This window comes from Carcharhinus amblyrhynchos, chromosome 4, assembly GCF_965287045.1.
Source record: "Carcharhinus amblyrhynchos chromosome 4, sCarAmb.v2.hapA, whole genome shotgun sequence".
Classification (NCBI taxonomy): domain Eukaryota; kingdom Metazoa; phylum Chordata; class Chondrichthyes; order Carcharhiniformes; family Carcharhinidae; genus Carcharhinus; species Carcharhinus amblyrhynchos.
In genome coordinates this window covers 140,092,742-140,119,797 of record NC_137327.1, presented here as the reverse complement: position 1 = coordinate 140,119,797, position 27,056 = coordinate 140,092,742, and the positions used below count along the sequence as shown (strand labels likewise).

The window sequence follows — 27,056 nt, the reverse complement described above, 5'->3', positions numbered from 1 at the left end:
CTTTGAACCGCACATTTACCTCTGATCTTATTGATCCTGTGCCAATTAACTTGTGGCTCAGGTAATAACCTGGAGATGGTTACCTTTTTAGTTCTGCTTTTCAATTTGGCCCCTAGCTGCTCATGTTCCGTCAGCAGAACCTCTATCCTTAGAACATAGAACAGTACAGCACATTACAGGCCCTTTAGCCCTTGATGTTGTGCCAAGCTTTGTCCAAAACCAAAATCAAGCTATCCCACTCCCTATCATTCTGGCGTGCTCCATGTGCCTATCCAATAACTGCTTGAAAGTGCCTGAAGTGTCTGACTTCATTGTCACAGCAGGCAGTTCATTCCACACTCCAACCACTCTGAGTAAAGAACCTACCTCAGATATCCCTCCTATACCATGAACCTTATAGTTATGCCCCCTAATAACAGCTACATCCACCTGAGGAAATAGTCTCTGAACATCCACTCTATCTATCCCCCTCATTATCTTATAAACCTCTATTAAGTTGCCTCTCATCCTCCTCCAGTCTGAAGAGAATTGCCCTAGCTCCCTCAGCCTTTCCTCATAAGACCTACCGTCCAAACCAGGCAGCATCCTCATAAATCTCCTCTGCACTCTCTCCAATGCTTCCACATCCTCCTTATAATGAGGTGATCAGAACTGCACACAATATTCCAAATGTGGTCTCACCAAGGTCCTCCTTGTATCTATAGAACATTACAGTGCAGTACAGGCCCTTCGGCCCTTGATGTTGCACTGACCAGTAGAATGAATCTAATGACCGTCTAACCTAAACTATTCCAATATTATCAATATGTCTATCCAATGACTGTTTGAACATCCTTAAAAGTTGGCGAGTCCACAACTGCTGCAAGCAGGGCATTCCACGCCCTTGCTACCCTCTGAGTAAAGAACCTACCTCTGACATCCGTCCTATCTTTATCACCCCTCAATTTAAAGCTACGTCCCCTCATGTTAGCTATCACCACCCGAGGAAAAAGGCTGTCACTGTCGACCCTATCTAATCCTCTGATCATCTTGTATGCCTCAATTAGGTCACCTCTTAACCTTCTTCTCTCTAACGAAAACAACCTCAAGTCCCTCAGCCTTTCCTCATAAGACCTTCCCACCATACCAGGCAACATCCTGGTAAACCTCCTCTGCACCCTTTCCAATGCTTCCACATCTTTTTTATAATGCGGCGACCCAGAACTGTACGTAATATTCCAAGCGCAGCCACACCAGAGTTTTCTACAGTTGCAACATGATCTCATGGCTCCGAAATTCAATCCCTCTACCAATAAACGCTAACACGCCGTACGCCTGCTTAACAACCTTATCAACCTGGGTGCCAACTTTCAGGGATCTATGCACGTGTGCATCGAGATCTCTCTGCTCGTCGACACTACCAAGAGTCCTTCCATTAGCCCTATATTCTGTAATCCTGTTACTCTTTCTAAAGTGAATCCCTCACACTTTTCTGCATTAAACTCCATTTGCCACCTCACAGCTGAGCTCTGCAGCTTATCTGTGTCCCTCTGCAAACTGACTCTGTCATTGGTACCTATGTGGGCCATGACAACCGGATCACTCCTCTCCCAGTCCAAGTTCCTCTGAACCCTGGCACCAGGTAGGCAACACAACCCACAGACTCAAGATCTAGACTACTATGCAAAGTTATTTGATTTTGATTTGATTTATTATCACGTACGAACATGTGTGAAAAGTTTTGTTTTTTGTGTGCTATACGGACAAAGCGTACCATTCATAAAGAAGGAAAGGAGAGAGTGCAGAATGTAGTGTTATACACTGAGTTGTAAAGAAAGATCAACTTAATGTGAGGTACGTCCTTTCAAAAGTCTGATGACAGCAGGGGAGAAGTTGTTTTTGAATCAGTTGGTACATGATCTCAGACTTTAGTATCTTTTTCTTGATGGAAGAAAGAATGTCTGGGGTGATGGGGTCTTTGATTATGCTGACCGCTTTTCTGAAGCAGCGGGAAGTATAGGCAGTGTCAATGAATGGGAGGCTGGTTTAAGTGATAGCATGGGCATCATTCATGACCCTTTGCGGTTTCTTGAAAGCTCTTGGGATTGCAGATAATCTCTTGAGATGGCTAGAAAGCTGGTTAGCAGATAGGAAGCAAAGAGTTGATGAAATGGATCTTTTTCTGATTGGCAGTCGGTGAATAGTGGGGTTCTGCAGGGATCTGTACTAGGATCCCAACTATTCACATTAATATATTAATGATTTGAAGAGAGAACTAAATATATTATCTCCAAATTTGCGGATGATACAAAATTGGGTGAGAGGATGAGCTGTGAGGAGGATGCAGAGATGCTTCAGCATGATTTGGACAGCCTGAATGTGGGCATAGGCATGGCAGATGCCATGTAATGTGGATAAATGTGAGGTTATGCACTTTGGTAGCAATAATGGGAAGACAGATTATTACTTGAGTAGGTGTAAACTGAGAAAGGTAAATCCTCAGTGAGACCTTGGTGTCCTCATGTATCAATTGCTGAAAGTAAGCATTGCAGGTACAGCAGGCAGTGAAGAAGACAAATGGTATGTTGGCCTTGATAGCAAGAAGATTTAAGTATAGGGATGTTTTGTTGCAATTGTACAGGACATTGGTGAGGCCACACCTGGAGCATTGTGTGCAGTTTTGGTGTCCTTAACTGAGGAACGATGCCCTTGCTATAGAGGGGGTACAGCAAAGGTTTACCAGGCTGATTCCTCAGGTGGCAGGTTTGTACATGAGAGACAAAGTTGGTTAGGACTAAATTAAGTAGCGTTTAGAAGAGTGAGAGGGGATCTCATAGAAACTGGTAAAATTCTAACAGGATTAGACTGAGTAGATTCAAAAAGAATGCCCCTGATGCTGGGGGAATCCAGAATGGGGGATCATAGTTTGAAGATAAGGGGTAAACCATTTAGAACTGGGGTGAGGAGAAATTTCTTCACCCAGAGGGTGGTGAATGTGTGGAATTCACTACCACCGAGTGTAGTTGAAGCCAAAACATTGTCTGATGTCAAGAGGAAGTTATAGTTCTAGAGGCTAAAGAGATCAAGGGATATGGGGGGGAAGGGGGGGCATCAGGATATTGAATTGGTTGGTCAGCCAGGACCAAAATGAATGACAGAAACTAGAAGCAGGAGTAAGCCTGCTCTATGTATCTTATGATTCTGGTTACAGAGAACAGTGTTTATGCCTCTATCTATACTGTTCCTGATGACAACTACATTTCTCATCTCTTCCCCCACTTAAATGGTTCCCTGTACCACTGTGCTGTGATCATCCTTTCATAAGAACATAAGAAATAGGAGCAGGAGTAGGCCATCTAGCCCTTCGAGCCTGCCCCGCCATTCAATAAGATCATGGCTGATCTGTTGTGGCTCAGTTCCACTTTCCCGCCCTCTCCCCATAACCCTTAATCCCCCCTCTTATCAAAAACCCATCAACCCGCGTCTTAAAAATATCGAGCGAGGCAGCCTCCACCACTTCAACGGGCAGAGAATTCCAGAGATTCACCACCCTTTGAGTGAAGAAGTTCCTCCTCAACTCTGTTCTAAACCGCCCCCCCTTTATCTTGAGGCTGTGCCCCCTAGTCCTACTGTCTTTTTTGAGCGGGAAGAGTCTCTCCACCTCTATCCTATCCATCCCATTCATCATCTTATACATCTCAATGAGATCTCCCCTCATTCTTCTAAACTCTAACGAGTACAAGCCTAGTTTATTCAGCCTCTCCTCATAGCTCAACCCCCTCAACTCCGGTATCAGCCTAGTAAACCTCCTCTGCGCTCACTCCAAGGCCAAAATATCTTTGCGCAGGTGCGGCGCCCAAAACTGCAGCTGTGGCCTCACCAATGCCCTATACAGCTGCAGCAAGACCTCCCTACTTTTATATTCAATCCCCCTCGCTATGAAGGCCAGCATCCCATTTACCTTCCTGACCACCTGCTGCACCTGCAAGCTGGGTTTTTGCGACTCATGCACAAGGACCCCTAGGTCCCTCTGCACCGTCGCCTGCTGCAGTTTTTCGCCACGTAAGTAATAATCCTTCCTACCATTATTCCTACCAAAGTGGACCACCTCACACTTGCCAACATTAAATTCCATTTGCCATTTCCTGGCCCATTCGCCCAGCCTATCTAGATCCTTCTGCAGACTCTCCACACCCTCCGCACAATTTGCCGTTCCCCCAATCTTGGTGTCATCAGCAAATTTTGACACCCTACACTCGGTTCCCTCCTCCAGATCATCTATATAAATGGTAAAAAGCTGAGGCCCCAGCACCGACCCCTGGGGCACTCCACTAGTCACCATCCGCCAATCCGAATAGCACCCGTTGACCCCCACTCTCTGCCTCCTATTTGACAACCAATCCTCTATCCACGCTAACACCCTACCCCCAACTCCATGTCCCTCGACCTTCTGCAATAACCTCTTGTGAGGTACTTTGTCAAACGCCTTCTGAAAATCGAGAAAGACCACATCCACCGGCTCTCCTCTATCCACCGCCCTAGACACATCCTCATAGAACTCCAGTAAATTTGTCAGACACGACTTCCCTTTAATGAAACTGTGCTGCGTCTGCTCTATCAAGTAATTCCCTTCAAGATGCCTTGCAATTTCCTCCTTAATGACAGATTCTAACATTTTACCTACCACAGACGTTAAACTAACCGGCCTATAATTCCCCGCCTTTTGCCTGGCACCCTTCTTAAACAACGGCGTAACATTAGCCGTTTTCCAATCATCCGGCACTTCCCCGGAATCCAGCGACGTCTGGAAAATAACCACCAAGGCATCCACTATCACCTCCGCCATTTCTTTCTCATCCTCCCTACAGTCCCTGCTCTCGTCCACACAGGAAGCAAGAATCTCAAACCTGTTGGACAAGGACAATGGTTGAGGCTTGTGCAACCTACTTCCTAGATCACTCTACCTGCCTCACACTCAAGTCACACCACCCTGTCTCTGGCCATTGGACGTTACATTAACGTTCTTTAATGTAAAGGGTGTGACTACCTCCTGAAACAGAGACCAGGTATCTTTCCCCCCTCCGTGAAGTGTCACAGTGTTTGAGGCTCAGACTGCAGTTCATCAAATGTGATCCAGAGTTTCTCAAGAAACCAATATTTGCTACAGATGTGTTCACTCGGAACCCACAATGGGGGCCAGCAGTTCCCACGTAATGCAGGAACAGCACACCACTTTCCCTCCTGTCTTATTTAATTTGTTTTTGTTTAAACTAATAACTGGTTTTTAGTTTCTTGATCTGTCAAATATTTCTCCTTCTTACCTTCAGTTACTCCATGGAACTGTGATGTTGTGGCAATTGTGGAGATTTGGGTGAGGGAAGGGCAGGACTGGCAGTTTAGCATTCCGGGCTTTAGATGTTTCAGGTGAGATAGAAAGGGTGACAAAAGAGGTGGGGTGTTGCTTTCCTGACCAGGGCGAATGTCACAGCTATACAGAAGGACACCTTGGTGGGATCATTTGGTGAGACCAAATGGGTAGAACTCAGGAACAGGAGTGGTGCAATCACATGATTGGGGTTGTACTACAGACCTCTCAACAGTCAACATGAAGTGGAGGAACTGATTTGTTATCGGAGAATGTAAAAACAACAGGATTGTTGTGATGGATGATTTTAACTTCCTCAATATAGACTGATCCTACCTGCTTAAGACATGACATGCATAGACAGCTGGGATCAAGTGAATCCCTTGAAGAGTATAGGGGGTGTAGGAGTTGAGTTAAGAGAGAAATCAGGAGGGCAAAAAGGGACACAAGATTGTTTTGGCAGATGAGGCAAAGGATAATTCAGAGAGCTTCTATAAGTACATAAAGGGCCAAAGAGTAACAAGGGAGAGAGTAGGGCCTCTTGCAGATCAATAAGGTCATCTATGTGCAGATTCACAAGAAATGGTGAGATCCTAAATGAATATTTCTCATCAGTATTTACTGTTGAGAAAAGCATAGATGTTAGGAAACTTGGGGAAATAAATAATGATATCTCGAGGAGTGTACATATTACAGAGAAGGAGGTGTTGGAAGTCTTAAAGTGCATCAAGGTAGATAAATCCCCGGGACCTGATGAAGTGTATCCCGGGGGACATTGTGAGAGGCTAGGGAGGAAATTGCGGGTCCCCTAGCAGAAATATTTGAATCATCGATAGTCGTAGGTGAGGTGCCTGTAGATTGGAGAGTGGCCTTTGTTTAAAAAGGGCTGCACGGAAAAGCCTGGGAACTACAGGCCAGTGAGCCTCACATCTGTGGTTGGTAAGTTGTTGGAAGGTATTTTGAGAGACAGGATCTACAGGCATTTAGAGACGCAAGGACTGATTAGGGACAGTCAGCGTGGCTTTGTGAGCGGAAAATCATGTCTCATAAATTTGTTTGAAGGGGTAACCAAGATGATAAATGAGGGCAGTGCAGTCGATGTTGTCTACATGGACTTTAGCAAGGCAAGGTACTGCATGGTAGGTTGTTGCATGAGGTTAAATCTCACGGAATCCAGGGTGAGGTATCTAAATGGATACAAAATTGACTTCTCGACAGAAGCCAGAGGGTCGTTTTTTCAAATTAGAGGTCTGTAACCAGTGGTGTGCCTCAGAGATCAGTGCTGAGTCCATTGTTATTTGTCATTTATATTAATGATTTGGATGAGAATATAGGGGGCATGGTTAGTAAGTTTGCAGATGATGCCAAGATTGATGGCATAGTGGACAGTGAAGATTCTCTCCGATTGCAACAGGATCTTGCTCAATTGGGCCAATGGACTGATGAATGGCAGATGGAGTTTAATTTCGATAAGTGTGAGGCGATGCATTTTGGTAGTTTGAACCAGGGCAAGGCTTACTCAGTTAATGGTAGGGCATTGGGAACAGTTACAGAACAAAGAAATCTCCGAGCAGTGTTTATTGCTCCTTGAAAGTGGAGTCACAGCTGGATAGAATGGTGAAGAAGGCATTCGGCATGCTTGGTTTCATTGGTCAGAACATTGAATACAAGAGTTGGGATATCTTGTTAAAGTTGTACAAGACATTGTTATGGCCGCACTTGGAACACTGTGTGCAGTTCGGGTCACCCTATTATAGAAAGGATATTATTAAACTAGAAAGACTGCAGAAAAGATTTACTAGGATGCTACTGGGACTTGATGGTTTGAGTTATAAGGAGAGGCTGGATAGACTGGGACTTGTTTGTCTGGAGCGTAGAAGGCTGAGGGGTGATCTTATAGAGATCTATAAAACAATGAGAGGCACACATCAGCTAGATAGTCATCTGGATAGATACATGAATAGGCAGGAATAGAAGGATACGGACCACATTGGGGCAAGAAAATATTACAATAGAGAGGCATCTACGTCGATATCGTCTTGGTGGGCCAAAGGAACAGTTCATGTGCTGTGCACTTTTGTTCTTGATCTGAAAGCAACTTGGACTAGGTAATTCAAATTAGTAGTTACTTACCAATGAAATTACTGTTTTCCTGTCACACCACTCCTGATTGCTTTGCTTTTCAAAGTCTTACTGCCCAGTAGCTGTATTCCTCACAGGTCTGGCTGTCTCTGCTCCCACAAAGTGAGCAAAGGCCCCAAGCCTCGTGCTGTGTTTATGCAGTACCCCAGTCGATGTGTCCCTTGCAGATCCAGCTGTCTTTGCTCCTAGAGGACATCTACAGTGGCTCTAGATGTGGCAAACTCCGCACAGACAGTGACATAAGCCGGGAATCGAACCCTGGCTCTGTGAGGCAGCAGTACTAACCACCATGCCGCCCCTGAGTTTGCCTCTTGGTTTACTTTCTATCTTTTTAGCCTCCTTTACAGGATTCTGAATTTACCCCAGTCTTCAGTTCTATCACTGACTTTTGTCTCTTTGTGTGCTTTTTCTTAATACTCTCCTTCCTTGGTTAGCTATGGCTTGTTTATCCCTCTCTTAGAATCATTCCTCCTTACTGGGATATATTTTTTGCTGATTTGCAAATTACTTCTTTAAATGCTTGGCACTGCCTGCTTACTGTCTTTGCTGCTAATGTATCCACCCAGTCCTCTTTGGCGAATGCTATCCTCACTTCATTTATTTAAGTTAAACATGGTTGTTTTAGACACAAGTTTTTTACTCTCAAACTGTTTACTAAATTTTATCAAGTTGTGATAACTTCTGAGGATGGGAGGATACTGAGAAGTGAAGGGCCTCCACAGATCTGTGAAGGTTGCAGGACAGATTGATAATGTGCTTAACAAGGAATATGAAAATGTTCCTTTATTAGCCAAGGCATAGAATATAAGTTAGTTAGTCCCAAGTAGGCTCACATTAACATTGCAATGAAGTTACTGTGAAAATTCCTTGGTTACCACACTCCGGTACCTGTTCAGATACACTGAGGGAGAATTTAGCATGGTCAATGCACCTAACCTCACTTCCTTCCAACTGTGGGAGGAAACCGGAGCATCTGGAGGAAACCCACACAGCCACAGGGAGAATGTGTACACTTTACAAAGACAGTGTCCTGAGTGAGGAATCAAACCCAGGTCCCTGTCACTGAGGCAACAGTGCTAACCACTGTGCCATAAATTGAATACTGTGTCCAGTCTGCTCATCTCGTTATAGGAGGGATGTAATTGCACCAGAGAGAGTCCAGAGCAGAGGGTGCTGCCCTCATAATGAGATGAGGAAAAATATTTTCGGCCCAGAAGGCTTCAGAGCTCCCTGCCTGAAAGGATGGTAGAGGTAGAAACTCATTTAAAAGCTATCTAGATATGGGTGCCATAGCCTGAAAATCTACAGATTAAGCTCTCTGGATTAGGCTGGGGTAGCTTATTTTTTGACTGGTGCAGACATAGAACATAGAACACTACAGCACAAACAGGCCCTTCGGCCCACGAGTTGCGCCGATCACATCAACACCTACCAATCTATAGACCTATCTATAACCCTCAATCCCATTAAATCCCATATACTCATCCAGAAGTCTTTTAAAAGACCCCAGCGAGTTCGCCTCCACCACCACTGACGGCAGCCGATTCCATTCACTCACCACCCTCTGAGTGAAAAACTTACCCCTAACATCACTTCTGTACTTTCCCCCCCGCACCTTAAATCTGTGTCCTCTCGTAGCGACCATTTCAACCCGGGGAAATAGCCTCTGAGAATCCACCCTATCTATTCCTCTCAACATTTTATAAACTTCTATCAGGTCGCCTCTCAACCTTCGTCTCTCCAGGGAAAAGAGTCCCAGCTCCCTCAACCTAACTTCATAAGGCATGCCTCCCAGTCCAGGCAACATCCTTATAAATCTCCTCTGTACCCTTTCAATAGCTTCTACGTCTTTCCTATAGTGAGGCGACCAGAACTGCGCACAGTACTCCAAATGAGGCCTGACAAGGGTCTTATAAAGTTGCAGCATTACCTCCCGACTCCTAAACTCAATCCCTCGATTAATGAAGGCCAGTACACCATACGCCTTCTTGACCACCTCCTCCACCTGCGAGGCCGATTTAAGAGTCCTGTGGACCCGGACCCCAAGATCCTTCTGCTCTTCAACACTACTAAGACTCCTAAGACATGAGGGCAACAGTGGCATTCTTTAATGCTGCTGTACATTTTTCTTTGTTTTTTGAGTATAAGAGGGATGTGGATGGGAGTGGCAGTATGTGCACTGCTTCTTAGAAAGCCAGTGTGGACACACTGTGCCTTTTGTGCTGTAACAACTTTATAATTCCAGAAGTACAAGAGCAGCAGGCACATGGGAACACTATCAGTTGTAAGTTCCCTTCCAAGCCCCATACATCATACTGACTTGGAAATATATCGCCATTCCTTCACTGTCACTGGGTCAAAATCCCAGAACACTCTTCCTAACAGTACTGTGGGTGCGCCTACGTCACGTGGACTGCAGCAGTTTAAGGAAGCACCTTGCCACCACCTTCTGAAGGACGACGAAGGGCAGGCAACAAATTCTGGCCTAGCTGATGACATCCAAATCCCATAAAAGAATTTTTAGGAAAAGTTGGGTGCACGTTTCCAAGGAACACAAAATTAGCATGAAGGTACGGCAAGCAATTAGGCAAATGTTAGCCTTTATTACAGGGGTTTAGAGTACAACAATAAATGAGTTTTGCTGCAGTTGTACAGGGCTTGGGTGCAACCACTCTTGGAATCTGTTGTGGGGGCAGGGTGGGTGTCCTATGGTGAGAGGCTGAGAAAATTGAGCTTGTTCTCCAAAAGACAACAGTCACCTTTGACAGTGCAACAGTCTCAGTTCTGCATCAGAGTGCGTGCCATCCTGGGTTTTTGTTCAAGCTCTAAATGAAATTTGAATTGGGAACTTGGTTTAGCAGTTGAAAGTGCTATCGACTGAACCACAGCTGGAAGTAGTTTACTCAGCAACAGTTTGACCACGTTACAGCCTTGATCCAAACATGGGTAAAAGAGCTAAATTTCGAGGTCAGTACGTCTTCCTTTGCACTTCTCATTGATCAGAGACTTCACTGGGCCAGCTATCTAAACTCTGTGCTACAAGAGCACGTCAAAGGTTGAGAATTCCAAAGAGGATAACTCATCATCTGACTCTCTAAAGCCTGTCCACCATCTGCAAGGTACAAGTTAGATGTGTGATGGAATATATTTACCAGGATAAGTGCAATCCCAACAACACTTCAGCTTGACACTGCCAAGATGAAGCAGCCCACTTGATCAGTACCCTTCAACCACCTTAAACATTCACTCCCTCCACCAGAGGTAGCGATGTGTATCATGTACAAGATGCACTGTTAACTCATCAAGCCTCTTTCAACACATGGGCTGCAGTGATTCAAGAACACAGATCACCACAACCACCTGCTCAATTAGGGGACAGGGCGGTGGTATGTGTGTTTGATGATGTCTCCCATTGGTTGATGCTATATATTACTGTATTCCTGTTGGTCGCTGTCTTATCATGCGATGGTATAACTTGTACAAAATGGGTACCCATTGATTGGATTCCACCGGTTTATGTGAAAGGAGGAATAGGCGTGAAGGGCTGAATAGCTTATTGCTGTACCTATTTTCTGTCACATTGGCAGCCTCCTTTGCAGTCTTCTTCAGCAGCAGATTCTCTATCAAGCTCCCCAGAGAGTAACTTAGGTTTCTGAACCGTGAAAAACTGCAATAAATCAGGAAGGAAAAGATTTTAAAATGAGTGAAGGACAAAGTGAATATCAGAGGGGGGAAAAGACAGTAAGAGGATAAAGGAAGGTGCAGGATATGTTCTGCTTTGGCAGACTGTTTTGCATGCTCAGGAAAGCAGTAATTTTATATTGTATCATTTTCATTTGTTGGAATGGGAGTGTTTACACGTTTTTCTCAAAGTTCAGAATCCCTGGCTGAGATTTTATTTTATATTTAGTGCTTTTTTTTTTAAAACAATTTGCAATTCAAAAATTGAAATCCAAGTTTGAGATTTTTGAATGTTAAAATAGGTTTATTTGACAGGCTTTACTGTAAAAACCACAGTGGAAATGATGACCGAGATGAGGAGGATGAAGAAAGAGAAAGTGTCTCGCGGTGCGGCAGAGAGCAAGAAGCTGAGCGTGACCGAGAGGTACATGAGGATCATTGTGGCAGTGGTGGTGGAGGGAGGTGCCAGTGTATTTGACAAATATTTAAATGTTTGTATTTGGCAAAATAATCTCAATTTTTCTCTAGATGGAAACACCCTGTTTACATAGCCAAACAAGCTATTGTTTGTTGACTTATTGATGGAGGATTGTATTCCTCACCTTGTGATCCCATTATTGGTTTTTGCTTCTCATTAATACTTTCACACGTTCTTAGGATTTTTGTACAGATTCAGTATTGTTGGCATTACTTAGTCTTGATTGAATTTTACCCTTGATCTAACAGCGGGGAAGAGCTAAATGACAAAGTTTGGAACTAAGTTTGCCATCACCTTCATAGAAAGAGTTTCAGGTTTTTGCCATTCACTGAGTTAAAGCTCTTCCCTGTAACACTCTACTTCCTAGTCCTTGAACTGTCAACTAACAAAAAAGAGCAATACGGCACAGGAACAGGCCTTTTGGCTCACCAGGCCTGCACTGATGCACGGTTTCTATCCCTCTGTTTGCCTCCCATTCATGTGTTTATCGAGATACACCTTGACAGTTGCTAATGTGCCTGCTTCCACCACCTCCACTGGCAGTGCATTCCAGGCACCTGTTTCTGTGTGGAAAAACTTTCTCCGCACATCTCCCCTAAACTTGCCACCTTTCGCCTGAAACCTGTGTCCTCTTATAGTAACAAAACAGCTTTTCTTTGTCTATCTTATCTAAACCTGTCATTATAATGTAAACCTCTATCATATGAAATGTAGTTTAAAACATGCCTGTCCAGGCTGTTTCCAGAGGCTCACATGACAGTAAACCATACAAAGCAGCATGATTCTTGGTCTGTGCTTTAACTATTTACCACTTCATGTGCTGGGGTTTATCTCTAATCTTTGGACCAGGGAGTGTTAATTCCTGTAAAAAAAAACAACATATTTGTTTCTGATTACTATTCACTGGCCCTTGCTAGAAATGTAGGATTGATGAGTGCAGAGACTGAGCTGTCATGATGAGAGAAACGAAGGTGTTGTTTGAATACCTCTTGTTGCTCATGTCTGTTTATTAACATGGAGACTGGGGGTTTGGGTGAAATCCTGGAGCAGAATGTCCTGTTGGCACTTAATGGAGGAGTACATTAACAAGAGGGGAACAAAGACACAGGCATTCATATTTAATAGTGCTGAAAGCAGGTTAGCCAAGTTTAAAATCATAAAGTAATAGTCATTTTTTGTTTGTTCATTAGGTCTTAGAAGAGGTATAGAAAAATGCATTCAAATTCCTTCTGATTTAATGGATGCCTGAATCTCTAGAGGTAATATTGCATGTTGTATGGGTTGTCAGATAGATTGCAATGCAAATAACTTTGGCCAACTGTTTTTTTCCCTTTATGTTGAACAGAGAAATTAACGAAGCCTTGGATACAGGAAAGTGCCAAGAAAATGCCTGTGGACTAAGTGGATGAGGCTGGTATATTGTGCTCAAAACGCTAATGGGCTCGTGAGAAGCATAGAAATATCCAAAGATCTTTCAAGAAATCTTTTTGTTCTGTCAATATTCCTCCTCAGGAAGGGAGACAATGTAGTGAACTAGCACGGCTAATGTACCTGCTTTTTCTGATCAAGAGATTCCATGAAATGGATTATTTAGAATATCTTTTATTACAGCCGTTTGAATTGAAATAATTTGATTTGCTGAATCATGATTAGATAGTGCGAGCTGATCTGCTGATACTCCTTTGCATAATGAGGGCCATGAGAGGGAACAACACAAGGGTGTGCACTTTTGGGTGCACCTGGAACTCAACATCAAACAAGAGGAGTTTGAAAATAAAAACTCAAATTTAAATCTCCAATCCAATGACTAGAATAAGGTATTTTCACCACAAAGATCTTGATTAGTGGGCAGTCCTAAGCAAAATGCATTTACAGTTCCAACATAGTTCACAATGGATGAGTCCACGTAATGGGATGATTCAGATCTCCATACTGAAGGGTGATGATGCTCAGTAAAGCCAGGCACCGAGCTGGGCATGGATATGTCTCCCAGTTCCACAATTCCACTGCACCCCATCTGGGAACAACTGATGAAAATCTAGGATGCAGAGAGATGAGATGAGTCAGTTCCCAGGTGGTGGTGACCCTTCTTGAACAGCATGAGACTGACCCATGTTTTTACTTTAAGGCATAATGGAAGTTCTTCAGAAATGTACAACTGAGACTGCAATCTGTGCAATGGCCAGGGCCTAACTTGGTCAGCTAATTACAGCCTAGTCAAACATACTGGTGCAAATAGCATTGCCAATGAAATCATGGATTAGTTTAAGTGTTAAAGTCTGTATTAAATGTTTCAATGGAAATGAATGGCTTTGACTATTGCTAGATTTACATCAGTATATAAAGTATATTATTTCCATCTTAATTTCCTTCCTGTGATTGTGGTTTTCTTTGTAAAGGTTAGGCCTTCAGAATAAAAAATATTTTAGAATTAGGTTGTTGCTGATTAATAAATAGTGCTATTTATAGTCGGGTCCCTTCACACCTCACTTATCTAGATGTTAAAAGTAACTGCCAGGACAAAAAATTAAATTTAGGCAAGATGTTAGTCTGTCAGCAGTGGATGCACTGTCCTCCAGCCCTTTCTTCAATTTTTTTTGGTTTGAATAGCTAAACAAAATATTCATTTTATAATTATATATATTTTCTGTTGTGTTGTTTTGATGCCTAAATGTACCTGGTTATCAAATGCCCTAGTTTTTACATGTGCTCTAAAAGTTGCCCAGCTGAATGTTTTTACATGTTGGTTTTGCCAGCATCAGTATTTTAGGCCAAAACTTCTGGGCCTAAAGTAATTGCATTTCCTGTAAAATGCTTTAATTTCCCACAGGTTGCTTGTATTAATATTAGGCAATACTTCACCCATGGTTTGTTTTGCCCAATTCTGTTGTCTTGACTAAAATAGCTCAAAATATTGTATTTTGCTCTTTTTCAAAATAGTTGTATGTTATTCAAAAATCATGATAATTGCCTTTTCTTGCAAGTGCACTTATTCATGCATGGGATTTGGGCATTGCTGGCTGGGGCAGCATTTATTGCCCATCCCGAATTGCCCTCCATTTCAGAGAATGCCATCCTTACTTAGTCTGACCTGTATATAACCCCAGATCCACAGCAATGTGGTTGGCTCTCGAATGCCCTCTGAAATGGAGGGCAGTTAGTGATGGACAGTAAGGGCTGGCCCAGACAGCAATGCCCACATCCCATGAATGAATAAAGAGAAAGAAACGGCAGAAAATATAAATTCAGTGTGTGTAAAATGCGGCAATGGCAAAAATGGCATTAGCGCACAGACTGGATGTAGTATATTTTTTTTAAAAATCTGATTGTAAACATTGTGTTTTAAAAAATACGTTTCTAAAATGTTAAGGACCTGCTGCTTGTCAGAACAGATGTTCATGTGACAATGGGCAAACTGTGGGCTCCAAGTTAAGTGCAAATCTATGGAACAGATCACAATGAAAAGCCTTCAAAACTATTTGTCACTTAACTTCTTAAATTTTTTTTAGCCATTTTTGTTTTCCTTATTTCTGCAACACATTTAATGGCAATGCAGGTCAGGCTTGTTCATTGTTCTGGTTTGTACTATTAACCCCAAAAATTTTCATGCCCCAGTGAACCTGAGCTTTTCCCTTCTGTATCAGCTGATAAACAAAACTTTTGTTTTGCAAGTAGTACTGTTTATCTCCAATCAATTATTGTGTATTTTGCTGTCGTATCTGTTCGTATAACAGCCATTCCTTGTAACTTCTTAACACTCTGTCTGCACTCGAGGCACACAGACTTGAGGGGCTGAATGGCTGCCTCCTGTTCCCATATCTAAGAAGTATTTATTATATTGATAAAATATGGAAACCAAATGAAAGTAATGCTGCAATGTTGGAGACAGGAACTGAATTCCTTAACTTTTCTCATTCTCCAAGAACTCCAATTATACCACATTGCTGAGTTAGTTCAAATTTCTAACCCCAGACCTCACCAGCACTGGAAATGTTCGAAGTCTATATATGGATGCTTTTTACTCCTATTACCCAAATGTGAGAATCAAACTTCTGTTGCAAAGATTGTTTATTTGGATATTTAATGCCACTTGCAGTGGGTGTACTATATGTTAATGAGCATTTTGGTACCAGCCAGTGTTTTTTTTTCATAAGAGCTAGTGTAGATGATGGAAGGCTAGTGCGCTCAGTCGGTCAGTAAGTTAGATCCTTAATTAACAAGGGAGTTAACGCGTGTAGAAATATAGAAACTAGAAGCAGGAATAGGCCGTTTGGTCCTTTCAGCCTTTCCGTTATTCATTCCTGGTTGATCATCGAATTCAATATCCTGATTTCCCTCCACCCCCCCCCCCCCCCCCCCCCCATATCCCTTGATCCCTTTAGCCCCAAGAGATATATTTCTTTTTGAAATCATGCAACATTTTGCTTTCAGCTACCTTCTCTGGCAGTGAATTCCACACATTCACCACTGTGTGGGTGAAGAAATTTCTCCTCACCTCAGTTCTAAAAGGTTTATCCCTTATCCTCAAACTATGACCCCTAGTTCTGGACTCCCCCACCATTGGGAACATTCTTCATCTACCCTGTAAAATCATGTTAAAATTTTATAACTTTCTATGAGATCCCCTCACTCTTCTAAACTCCAGTGAATTTAATCCTAGCCAGTTTAGTGTCTCCTCATATGACAGACCTGCCATCCCAGAAATCAGCCTAGTAAACCTTTGCTATACCCCATCTATTGCAAAGACACCCTTCCTCAGTTAAGGACACCAAAACTAAACACAATGCTCCAGATGTGGCCTCACTAATGCCCTGTACAATTGCAGTAAAACATTCCCTATCCCTATACTCAAATCCTCTCGCTGTCAAGTACACATCATTTGCTGCCTTTACTGCCTGCTATACCTGCATGCTTATTTTCAGTGACTGATGCAAGGTCCAAGGTCTCATTGAGTATCCGCCCCCCCTCAATTTACACCCATTCAAGTAACAATCTGTCTTCCTAGAATTGCTACCAAAGTGGGTAACATCACATTTTTTCACATTATACTGCATTTGCCATGCAGATGCTCATACATTCAGCCTGTCCAAATCATACTGAAGTATCTCTGCATCATCCTCATGGTTATCCTCCCACCTAATTTTGTATCATCTGCAAATTTGGAAATAATACATTCAGTTCCCTCTTCCAAATCATTAATATATAATGTGAACAGTTGGGACACGAGCACAAATCCCTGTGGAACTCCACTAGTCACCAACTGCCAATCAGAAAAACACCCATTTATGCCAACTCTTTGCTTCCTATCTGCTAACCAGCTTTCTATCCATCTCAACATTACCTGCAATACCACGTACTTTAACTTTATTTAGTAGTCTTTTCTGTGAAACATTGTCAAAAGCTTTCTGAAAGTCTAAACAAACTACATCCTTTGGTTCTCCTCAGTCAACTCTACTAGTTACATCCTCAAAGAATTCCAATAGATCCATCAAGCCTGATTTCCCTTTTGTAAACCCATGTTGACTTTGTCTAATTATAACACTGCCTTCCAAATGTTGAGTTATGAACCCTTGATAATAAACTCTAGAAACTTGCCCAGTACTGATGTTGGAGCAGTATCATTGTTCCAGTGGATTCTGGAATCTGAAACAAAAGTAGAAAATGCTGGAAAATCTCTAAGTCTGACAGCATTTGTGGGGAGAGACTAGAGCCAATCTTTCAAGTCTGGATGAGCCTTTGTCAGAGCCAAGGGTGACTGAACATTGGCTCTATTCTCTCCCCACAGATATTAGACCTGCTGAGATTTTTCCAGCATTTTCTGTTTTCATGACTAGTTATCATTCCCTGTTTTCTCTCTACCTCCCTTTTTGAATAGTGGGCTTACATTAGCTAACCTTCAATCTGTCGGAACCAGTCCAGAGTCCAAAGAATTCTAGAAAATAACCACGAATGGATCTCTTATTTCCAGGACCATTTCCTTAAGACTCTGGGATGAAGATGATCTGGACTTGGAGATTTATCCACCTTCGATCCTATCAATTTCCCTAAAACCATTTCTCTACTAATGCTGATTTCCTTCAGCTCCTCACTAAAACTTGTTCCTCTCAGCACTTCTGTACCTCATATCTTCCTTTGTGAAGACTGAAGCAAAGTACAAATTTAATTCCTGAGCTATTTCTTTATTCCCTGTTATGAATTCTCCTGTTTCTGACTGTAAGGGGCCTTCATTCGTTTTTGTCAATCTTTTTCTCTTTACATATCAATAGAAACTGCTACAGTTAGTTTTTATGTTCCCTGCTAGCTTAGTTCCATACTCCATTTTTCCCTGAATGCCTTGATCATCCACTGCAGAATTTTAAACTGATCCTCAGGCCTATTGCTTTCTCTTGCCAATTTATATGCTTCTTCCTTGAATCTGACACTATCTCTAATTTCCATTGTAAGCCATGGTTTGGCCACAGTTCCCTTACTTCTCTTGCGCCAATGAAGAGTTGAAGGAAATCAGCTGGAGAAATGGTTTTTGGAAAATTGATGAGATTGAAGGTGGATAAATCTCCAGGTCCTGTTAATCTTCATCCCAGAGTATTTAAGGAAGTTGCCCTGGAAATAGTATGGACTGGGAAAGTCGGGAAAGAAGAGTTGAGGCCACAATTTGAAAAGCCATGATCTTATCAAATGACAGCAGGCTCAAGGGGCCAAATGGCCTGCCCCTAATTGGTATGTGAATTTGTAAGTTTCTCCCATGGATAGCTGAGGTAAGCAACACCCGAGGTTCCATTGTTGTTTTGAAAATTAACAGTAGAATTAAGGATAGTGTTGAAGTGGGAGATATGGCAGGAGCATGAGTTGTCTGTGTCCCAGGTTAAGGAGGAAGGTTACTATGTACTGGTCCCTTACTGGGTTTACACAGATGGATATTTAGTATTAACAGATTTGGGTGCAGAAGTATCGTCACCTTCAATTGCAGTCAAATACCTTTGATAGGATCATAGAATCATAAGGTGCAGAAGAGGCCCTTCGCCCCATCTAGAGCACACCAACACTTGAGAAACACCTGAACTCCCACCTAATCCCATCTGCCAGCACTTGGCCTCTCGCCCTGAATGTTACGATGTGCCAAGTGCTCGTCCAGATACTTGTTAAAGGATGTGAGGCATCCCACCTCCACCACCCTCGCAGGCAGCGCATCCCACACTGTCATCACCACCTGCGTTAAAATGTTTTTCTTCACACCCGCCCAAACCACCTGTCCCTCACCTTGAACCTATGTCCCCTTGTGATTTCAACTAAGGAGAACATCTGCTGCTTGTTCACTCTATCGATATGTTTGATAATCTTGTACACCTTGATCAGGTCACCCCGCAATCTTCTCTGTTCCAATGAAAATAACCCAAGTCTATTCAACTTTGCTTCATAATTTAAATGTTCCATCCCAGGCAGCATTCTGGTGAATCTTCTCTGCACCCCCTCCAGTGCAATCACATCCTTCCAACAATAATATACAGAACTGCACACAGTACTCTACCTGTGGCCTCACCAAAGTTCTATACAACTCCAGCATGACTTCCTTTTATAAGCTTTGCCTCAACTCATAAAGGCAAGTGTCCCATGTGCCTTTTTCACCACCATACTAACATGCCCTTCCGCTTTCAGAAATCTGTGGACAAATGCCAAGCTTCCTATTGTCTTACCATTCATTGAATACTTTCTTGTCAAATTGCATCTTTACCCCTCACTTTTCAGCGTTAAATTCCACCTGCCAGTTATCTGCCCATTTAACCATTCTGTCTATATTCTCTTGTAGTCCAATACACTTGATCTCACTGTGAATTACCCAACCAAACTAGATAGTGGAATGTGACCAATGCCAAAGAAGGAATCAATGCCTCCGGTAGGGAAAAATTCCAGAAATTAATGAAATCCCAACTACTATCTGATGATTTCCATATGGTACATTGAACCATTATCATTCAATTCAATGTCTACAGTCAACCTGATTTTCTTATGACCTGTGAGATTACTTGTGTGTATTTGCTTCTGGGTATTACATTATTCTGTCTAGATTGTGGGACAGGGGAGCAATCATTTGTATTCAGTTTTAGTTTTTCATTTTAAAACATTGTACTGTTCAAAGTGATATGCATATATATCACTAAATCTCAGTAAGATACAGTTGAAGAGATGCAGGTATAACTACAGTTTCTGTCTTTTGGTAGATGAAAAGGTCTGAGGCAATAAGCCTAATATGTCTTCACCAGGAATATTATGAATTAGGAGCGGTTGTTGGTGATTTTGGCCCCTCGAGCCTGTTCCATCATTCATTATGATCATCCAACTCAATAGCCTGATCCTCCTGCCCCCATATCCTTTGATACCCGTTGCCCCCCAAGGGCTATATCTAATTCCTTGAAAACATACAAATGTTTTGGCCTTAACTGCTTTCTGTGGTAGCGAATTCCACAGGCTCACCAATCTCGATCAAGAAATTTCTCCTCATCTATGTCCTAAAAGATTTACCCTGTATCCTTAGATTATAATCCCTGGTTCTGGACATTCCCACCATCAAGGATATCCTGCTTACAACTACCTGTCTGATTCTATTAGAATTTTACAGGTTTCTATAAGATCCCCGCTCATTCTAAACTCCAGCAAATGTAATCCTAACCGACTCAACTCCAATTTCCTGCCTGTTCACTGCCGCCTTTCAAATCCTTACTAATTAAAAATCTGGCCTCCTTAAATTTACTCAATGTCCCAGCATCTACCATGCTTGAAGTCGTGAATTTCACAGAAAGCTTCCTCTGAGCTCCGTGTCCAGATCAAAATATCAAATGTCATCACATTCTGTTCATACTGCACTAGTAATTGTTAGTGAATTCAATAGAATTTGTCCCACACAAACACAGGCTACAGCATTCCTCTTTTGTGGGTTAGTTTATCCTTCTGTTGACCATCTGCCTTCCAGATTACTGACTTGTTGATTAATATCTAAAAATGTATCTCCCTGACGCTGAGATGGACAGAAATTAAATGTTTAAAAGGCTTGAATATAGTGACTTGTGCAAAAATGCTTCAAAAGAATGTATAAAGTCAGTGACAATACTAACCAATTAGGGAAGCTTCAGGCCTCCCTCCTATTCACCTTGGCAAATGTGCTGTTCAAAATGTGGCTGGCTGGCTGCTCTTGGCCTGTTGACTGTATGATGTCCTAGATTGAGGGTTTCTGTCTCATACTCTGGCAAAAGGAGTTGAGAGAAGGCAGAATGTTCCAGTGTGATTGAAAATAATATTATGTTCATTGTTCATACAACAAGATAATATTCCAGCATTGCAGCAGGCCATTGGCCTCTACCATCGAATCATAAATAGCACAGTCTGCATTTTTCTCTGTGAGCCTTGTCCCACTTTCATGTGTCATCTTGATGTATTTTAATATTTCACTTTTTAAAGCAGCAATCTTATTCCTTTTGAAAATAACTCCAACTACAATGTTCCAATGAGTTAGTTCCACATTCCAGCCACCCTATATTAAGAATGTTCCTCCCCACCTCCCAAACACAACTTTATTTAAAGCTGTGGCCTCTTACGGCCTTGTTGACAAAGTGGAAATAGTCTATCGCTGGTTGCCTTTGAACCCTTTGTAATCCTGAAAACTCTTGTCAGGCTACTCCTTAACCTTCTCCATTCTGGAAAAAGATGTCTAGTTTCTCTAATTTCTCCGCGTTCTTGGCAATGTCTACAATGCGTCTTTTACATTGCTTGTATATCAATCATAGACTGGTCAAACCTACAGGCACAGCTCCAGCTGCAGTCTACTGTCTTGTTGAACACTGCATCCTCATTTGTGTCCAATAGACGCCAAACATTCTTTTACATGACTTATCTACTTGTGCTGCAGTTTTTATTGACCTGTGTATCTGGGAACAAAATGATCTCCGCTCCATTTCAAAAGCCTGCGATTTGAGGTGCAAAATCTTTTCCTACTAATCCCAAAGTAAATTACTTCACGTTTCTCGGTACTGAATTCTATCTGCTCGTACTGCTGTCTTATTTTCTGTCCTTGTGCATCCTTTCATAGTCATTGTCAAAATATGCGAGGTGTCATCTGCAAACTTTGATGCAATTCACTCGGTGTCAAGCCTGGGTTTCTTCCCAATGGCCCCACACAGCCATGAAATATCTTCCTTGATTGGGAGACCCTAAAATTTTATTTTTATCGATATGCAATCATCTCATTCCTTGTGGCCACATTCTCCTTCATTTTACTTGCCGTTATTGCCAAATTGTCTTTTATTAGGGGATCTTCTCAAATTTTTTTTGAAAAAATCTGTGAACTGCTTCCATTTAATTTCTTTTGAACTTGATTCACTTTTGTCTTTCCAAGTATTTACTATTTTCATTGTATTGTAGACACTCGTTACAAAATATTGAAGATTTTATTAACTGGCCTATTTTGCTGCTTTATTTACACCTTTGTGTCTGAAGGAAGGAAATGTATTTGTAATTCTGTCTAGAAGTAATACCAGTTTCCTTCTCTCTCCGATGGAACAGTGCCAAGTATCCACTCATTGTGCTGACAATGATATTGAGGAATCGCTGGCAAGAAATTGGCCTCCCATTATTCTACCATGTGATACTAATGGGGGCTACTGAGCCGAATACTATGGATTGTGATGTACACAGGGCTGAACGCATTAAATGAACCCTGATGTTTGGACTGTCATCTGGTAATTTTGCAACATTATTCAAACCACAGGATTTGTAATTTGAAACGATTGAAGGGAAATGATAAAAATATACAAAAGGAAAATTAGCATTAAATGAAATTGCTTAGTGACTGAACCTGTAGCTAACACAATTCAATCAAAAGATGAAATTTGTTTTGGGCTAAACATGATACAGATTCGTGGAAATTGTGTGCTTTGATTAACATTATCAGTGAAGCAGCAGTTGTCGCAATGTTTCCCTCTGTGAATGTCACCAGTCTGATTTCCTTATTTTTACTTATTGATGTGAAGCTGAGGGCCAATTTCAGCTAATAATGGAAGCCAGTTACTAGCAAAATGACAAATACCAATTGTATTTAGCAAACTACGGTATGAACTTATTTCATTTTTATTGCACTGTCAAAATTGGTAAATGTCCTGTTAAAACTGTTGATTTTTTTAATATTGGCTAGTTAAACAATCTGTTTGTGGAAATCCAAGGTTTATATTTAATGGACATATAAGTGCCTTAAATATGAAACAGGAAGATGTTGTGGTCAAATCCTCTGGTGAAGTCTGTTTTGTAATTGTCATTCCATTTGAATGGGGCAAATTTTCTGATTTTCTCTGGGGACTTACCTGTAGCAGTCTCTCTAGGCTGGAACAGTTAATAGGGAAAAGTATTTCCTGGCATTTGTTATTTTAATGGTCTTTTAATTGAAATCACTTCATTGGATGCAAATACCCCAGGTTTCCAAACAAACTCTGTGAATTTAGCCTGGATTACTGATTTCTTAAGAAACCTGGCTGAAGAAGGTTAGGTTGAGCAGGTATTGGCTGTCATGCTTTCTGATAAAGGAATGATAGGTCGGTGGTTGATACTGGACTGGTAACCCAAAGCCTAAACGAATAATCCAGAGAACAGGAATTGAAATTCCATCTGCAAAATTTGAATTCAGTTTCAGAATCGATAAAAGTGACAGTGAAGCTGTCGGTCTTAAAAACATTGATATCCTTTATGGAATGAAATCTGCCATCTTGACCTGGTCGAGACTGTGTGTGACTCCAGTCCATGCAAATGTGGTTGATTCTTAACTGCTTTGAAAGAGCCAAGCAAATTTAAATTGACTTAATATCAAACTACTACATACACTATTGCAGTGGTTCAATAATTGGGCATGCTGCTACCGCAGTACTGTTAGAATGGGCAATAAATGCTGACTTGTCAACAATGCCCCAGTTCTCGGAATCAAAATTTTAAAAACTAACAAAATATTGCTCCTGGACTTGGGAATAAATAACAAACAATTTGCTTCCATCTTTGGGCCAGGATGCATTTTGAATCAGGTTTTAATGTCAGGTGGTGATTCTGCATTTCTGTGTGTTTAAAGTGGCCCTTATAAGAGCTGTATTACCACAACAGTGTTCATCAATTGTTTTAAAGCTGCACTATTAAATAAGGAACAATATAAGTTTTGACATAATGCCTACACTGCAGTTTGTGATGATGTATATAGCCTGGTCACTCTTCAACCTATTTTACATCTCTATCTACTAGTCTCATTATGTTTGTCGAATTTTGCGTGTTTGGAAATGTTCACCTTTGTTCCTGAGACTTTGCTGTACAGCATCTGTATTCGCTGTAGGTCACAGATTTGGGAAAAGTTTAAATGAAACTTCATAATGTTTTTCCTGTGCAGTAAATAATGTTTAATAGTGATTCTGTTTGCATGCAATGAGGAATGCTTATTCAAAGTAAGGACTGAAATGTAAAATGTTCACTGATGTCGGGTATTGCAGCTTTGAATTCATGTGGAGATAAAATTGCCTTTATGACATTCGACACAAAACACCAGGAAGAAGTTGCCACATTCCCATTTTTTAATGTATTTAACGTTTTTACTTTCTAAGTATCATGGTGTTACTTTTTGTCTAAAACACTTAGTCATTGAATGTTTTTAATAAAAGTATATCTGCCTTAGATTTAAAGTTGTTTGTTCATCAATAGTATTACAGATTAACTGGATTTTCGTAATCAAGTCCTGTCAAAGTTGACCTTGGTTGTAACATTCATTAAGCACACTGAGTCAACACAGCATCTGGAGTGAGTTATGTGGCTAACCATCTGATTTTAAAACTAATCATTGATTTTTCCAGTCTTCCAGCTTGATTTACTCCAAAACTCTCCTACTCCACCCTGCATAAACCTCTAATTCTTCCAAAATTCTGCCTGCCATATCCTATCCTATAGCAAGTCATGCTCACCCATCATTCTTGTTGATGCATATTGGTTCCCAGTCCTCAATGCCTCCTGACTACATTACTGTAAAGGAAAAATACATGTTTCGTGTGTACCTCCTTCCCCCACCCCAAAAAAAACACTGCAGTTTATAGTATTTGCATCATCAAGTGAACTGAATTAGTTGGACGCTGATGACCAAGGGATTGGGAACTTGGGAAGTATTTGCTAGTGTTAGAACATAAGAAATAGGAGCAGGAGTAGGCCATCTAGCCCTTCGAGCCTGCCCCGCCATTCAGGAAGATCATGGCTGATCTGAAGCGGATCAGTTCCACTTACCTGCTTGCTCCCCATAACCGTTAATTCCCTTATCGATCAGAAATCTATCTACCCGTGACTGAAACATATTCAATGAGGTAGCCTCCACCACTTCAATGGGCAGAGAATTCCAGAGATTCACCACCTCTGAGAGAAGTAGTTCCTCAACTTTGTTCTAAACTACCCCCCCTCTTTATTTTGAGGCTGTGCCCTCTAGTTCCGGTTAACTTTCTAAGTGTAAAGAGTCTCTCTACCTCTACGCTGTCTAACCCCTTCATTATCTTATATGTCTCTATAAGATCCCCTCCCTCAGCCTTCTAAACTCCGAGTACAGACCCAATCTACTCAATCTCTCCTCATAAGTAACCCTGTCATCTCTGGTATCAGCCTGGTGAACCTTCTCTGTACTCCCTCCAAGGCCAATATATCCTTTCGCAAATAAGGTTGCTGAGGAGGGATTAAATTAATGTGGCAAGGAGGTGGGAAGTGGGGACAGAAACAAAAGACAGCAAAGGGAAAAGTGGGAGGCAGAGAAACCAAAGATAAAAATCAATAAGGGCCACATTACATCATATTCTAAGAAGGCAATAAATGCCAAAAAAACAAGCCTGAAGGCTCTGTTTCTCATTGTAAGGAGCTTTTGTAATAAGTTGGATGAATTAACTGTGTAGACAGTCATTAATGAATATGATATAACTGGGATCATGGAGACCTGGCTGCAGGGTGACCAGGGATGGGAACGCAACATCCAAAGGTATTCAATTTTCAGGGAAGATAGATGGAAAGAAAACAAGGTAGGGTAGCATTGCTGGTTAAAGAGATTAGCACAACAGTAAGAAAGGACATAAGCCTGGATGATGTGGAATCTGTATGGGTGGAGCTGTGGAACACCAAAGGACAAAAAACGCTAGTGGGAATTGTGTACAGACCACCAAATAGTATTTGTGAGATTGGAGATGGCACCAAGCAGGAAATTAGAGATGCGTGCAGTAAGGGTACAGCAGTTATGCTATAAACGGTTACAGCATGAAAGCAGGCTCTTCGGCCCAACTTGTCTATGCCACCTTTTTTGTTAAACCTCTAAGCTAATCCCAATTCCCTGCATTTAGCCCATATCCCTCTATACCCATCGTACTCATGTAACTAAATGTTTTTTAAAAGACAAAATCGTACCCACTTTTACTACCACCTCTGGTAGCTTGTTCCAGACACTCACCATCTGTGTGAAGAAATTGCCTCTCTTTTGTATCTCTCTCCTTAAACCTATGCCCTCGAGTTTTAGACTCCCCTACCTTTGGGAAAGGATATTGACTATCTAGCTGATCTGTGTGCCTTATTATAGACCTCTATGAGATCACCCCTCAGCCTCCTATGGTCCAGAGAAAGAAGTCCCAGTCTATCCAGCCTCTCCTTGTAACTCGATCCATCAAGTCCCAGTAGCATCCTAGTAAATCTTTTCTGCACTCTCTCTAGTTTGATAATATCCTTCCTATAATAGGGTGATCAGAATTGCACACGGTATTCCAAATGTAGTCTCACTAATATCTTGTACAACTTCAGGACGTCGCAACTCCTGTATTCATTTTCTGACCAATGAAACCAAGCATGCCGAATGCTTCTTCACCACTCTGTCCACCAGTGACTCCACTTTCAAGGAGCTATGAACATGTACCTCTAGATTTCTTTGTTCTGTAACTCTCCCCAACGCCCTACCATTAACTGAGTAAGTCCTGCCCTTGTTCAATCTACCAAAATTCATCACGTCTTATTTGTCTAAATTAAACTCCACCTGCCATTTGTCAGCCTATTGTCCCAATTGATCAAGATCCCATTGCAATTAGTGTGTCATTTGCAAACTTACTAACCTTGCCTCTTACATTCTTGTCCAAATCATTAATATAAATAACAAATAACAGTGGACCCAGCGCTGATCCCTGAGGCACACCAGTTTGAAAAACAAGTCTCTACAATGAAGGAAGCCAATTTTGTATCCATTTAGATACCTCACCCTGGATCCCGTAAGGGGAGGTCTTGCTGCGGCTGTATAGGGCATTAGTGAGGCCACAGCTGGAGTACTGTGTGCAGTTTTGGGCGCCGTACTTACGCAAGGATATTTTGGCCTTGGAGGGAGTGCAGAGGAGGTTTACT

General features: G+C 41.8%; 1 protein-coding gene across 4 annotated transcripts in view; it reads left to right on the top strand.

Moving 5' to 3' along the window:
• phf6 (PHD finger protein 6) overlaps nucleotides 1-24,323 on the top strand; it is a 93,600-nt gene extending 69,277 nt beyond the window's left edge. Inside the window, exons 11-14 of one of the 4 annotated variants that reach the window (XM_080187973.1) lie at nucleotides 11,483-11,591; nucleotides 12,836-12,904; nucleotides 12,991-13,059; nucleotides 22,197-24,323. In XM_080187973.1, coding sequence (XP_080044099.1) covers nucleotides 11,483-11,591; nucleotides 12,836-12,853 — 127 coding nt within the window. In that variant the 3' untranslated portion in view covers nucleotides 12,854-12,904; nucleotides 12,991-13,059; nucleotides 22,197-24,323. Of the gene's footprint in view, nucleotides 1-11,482; nucleotides 11,592-12,835; nucleotides 12,905-12,990; nucleotides 15,955-22,196 lie in introns of those variants that run through there. The other 3 variants (XM_080187974.1, XM_080187972.1, XM_080187975.1) reach the window with 3 other exon arrangements.
• The last annotated feature ends 2,733 nt before the right edge of the window (nucleotides 24,324-27,056 follow it).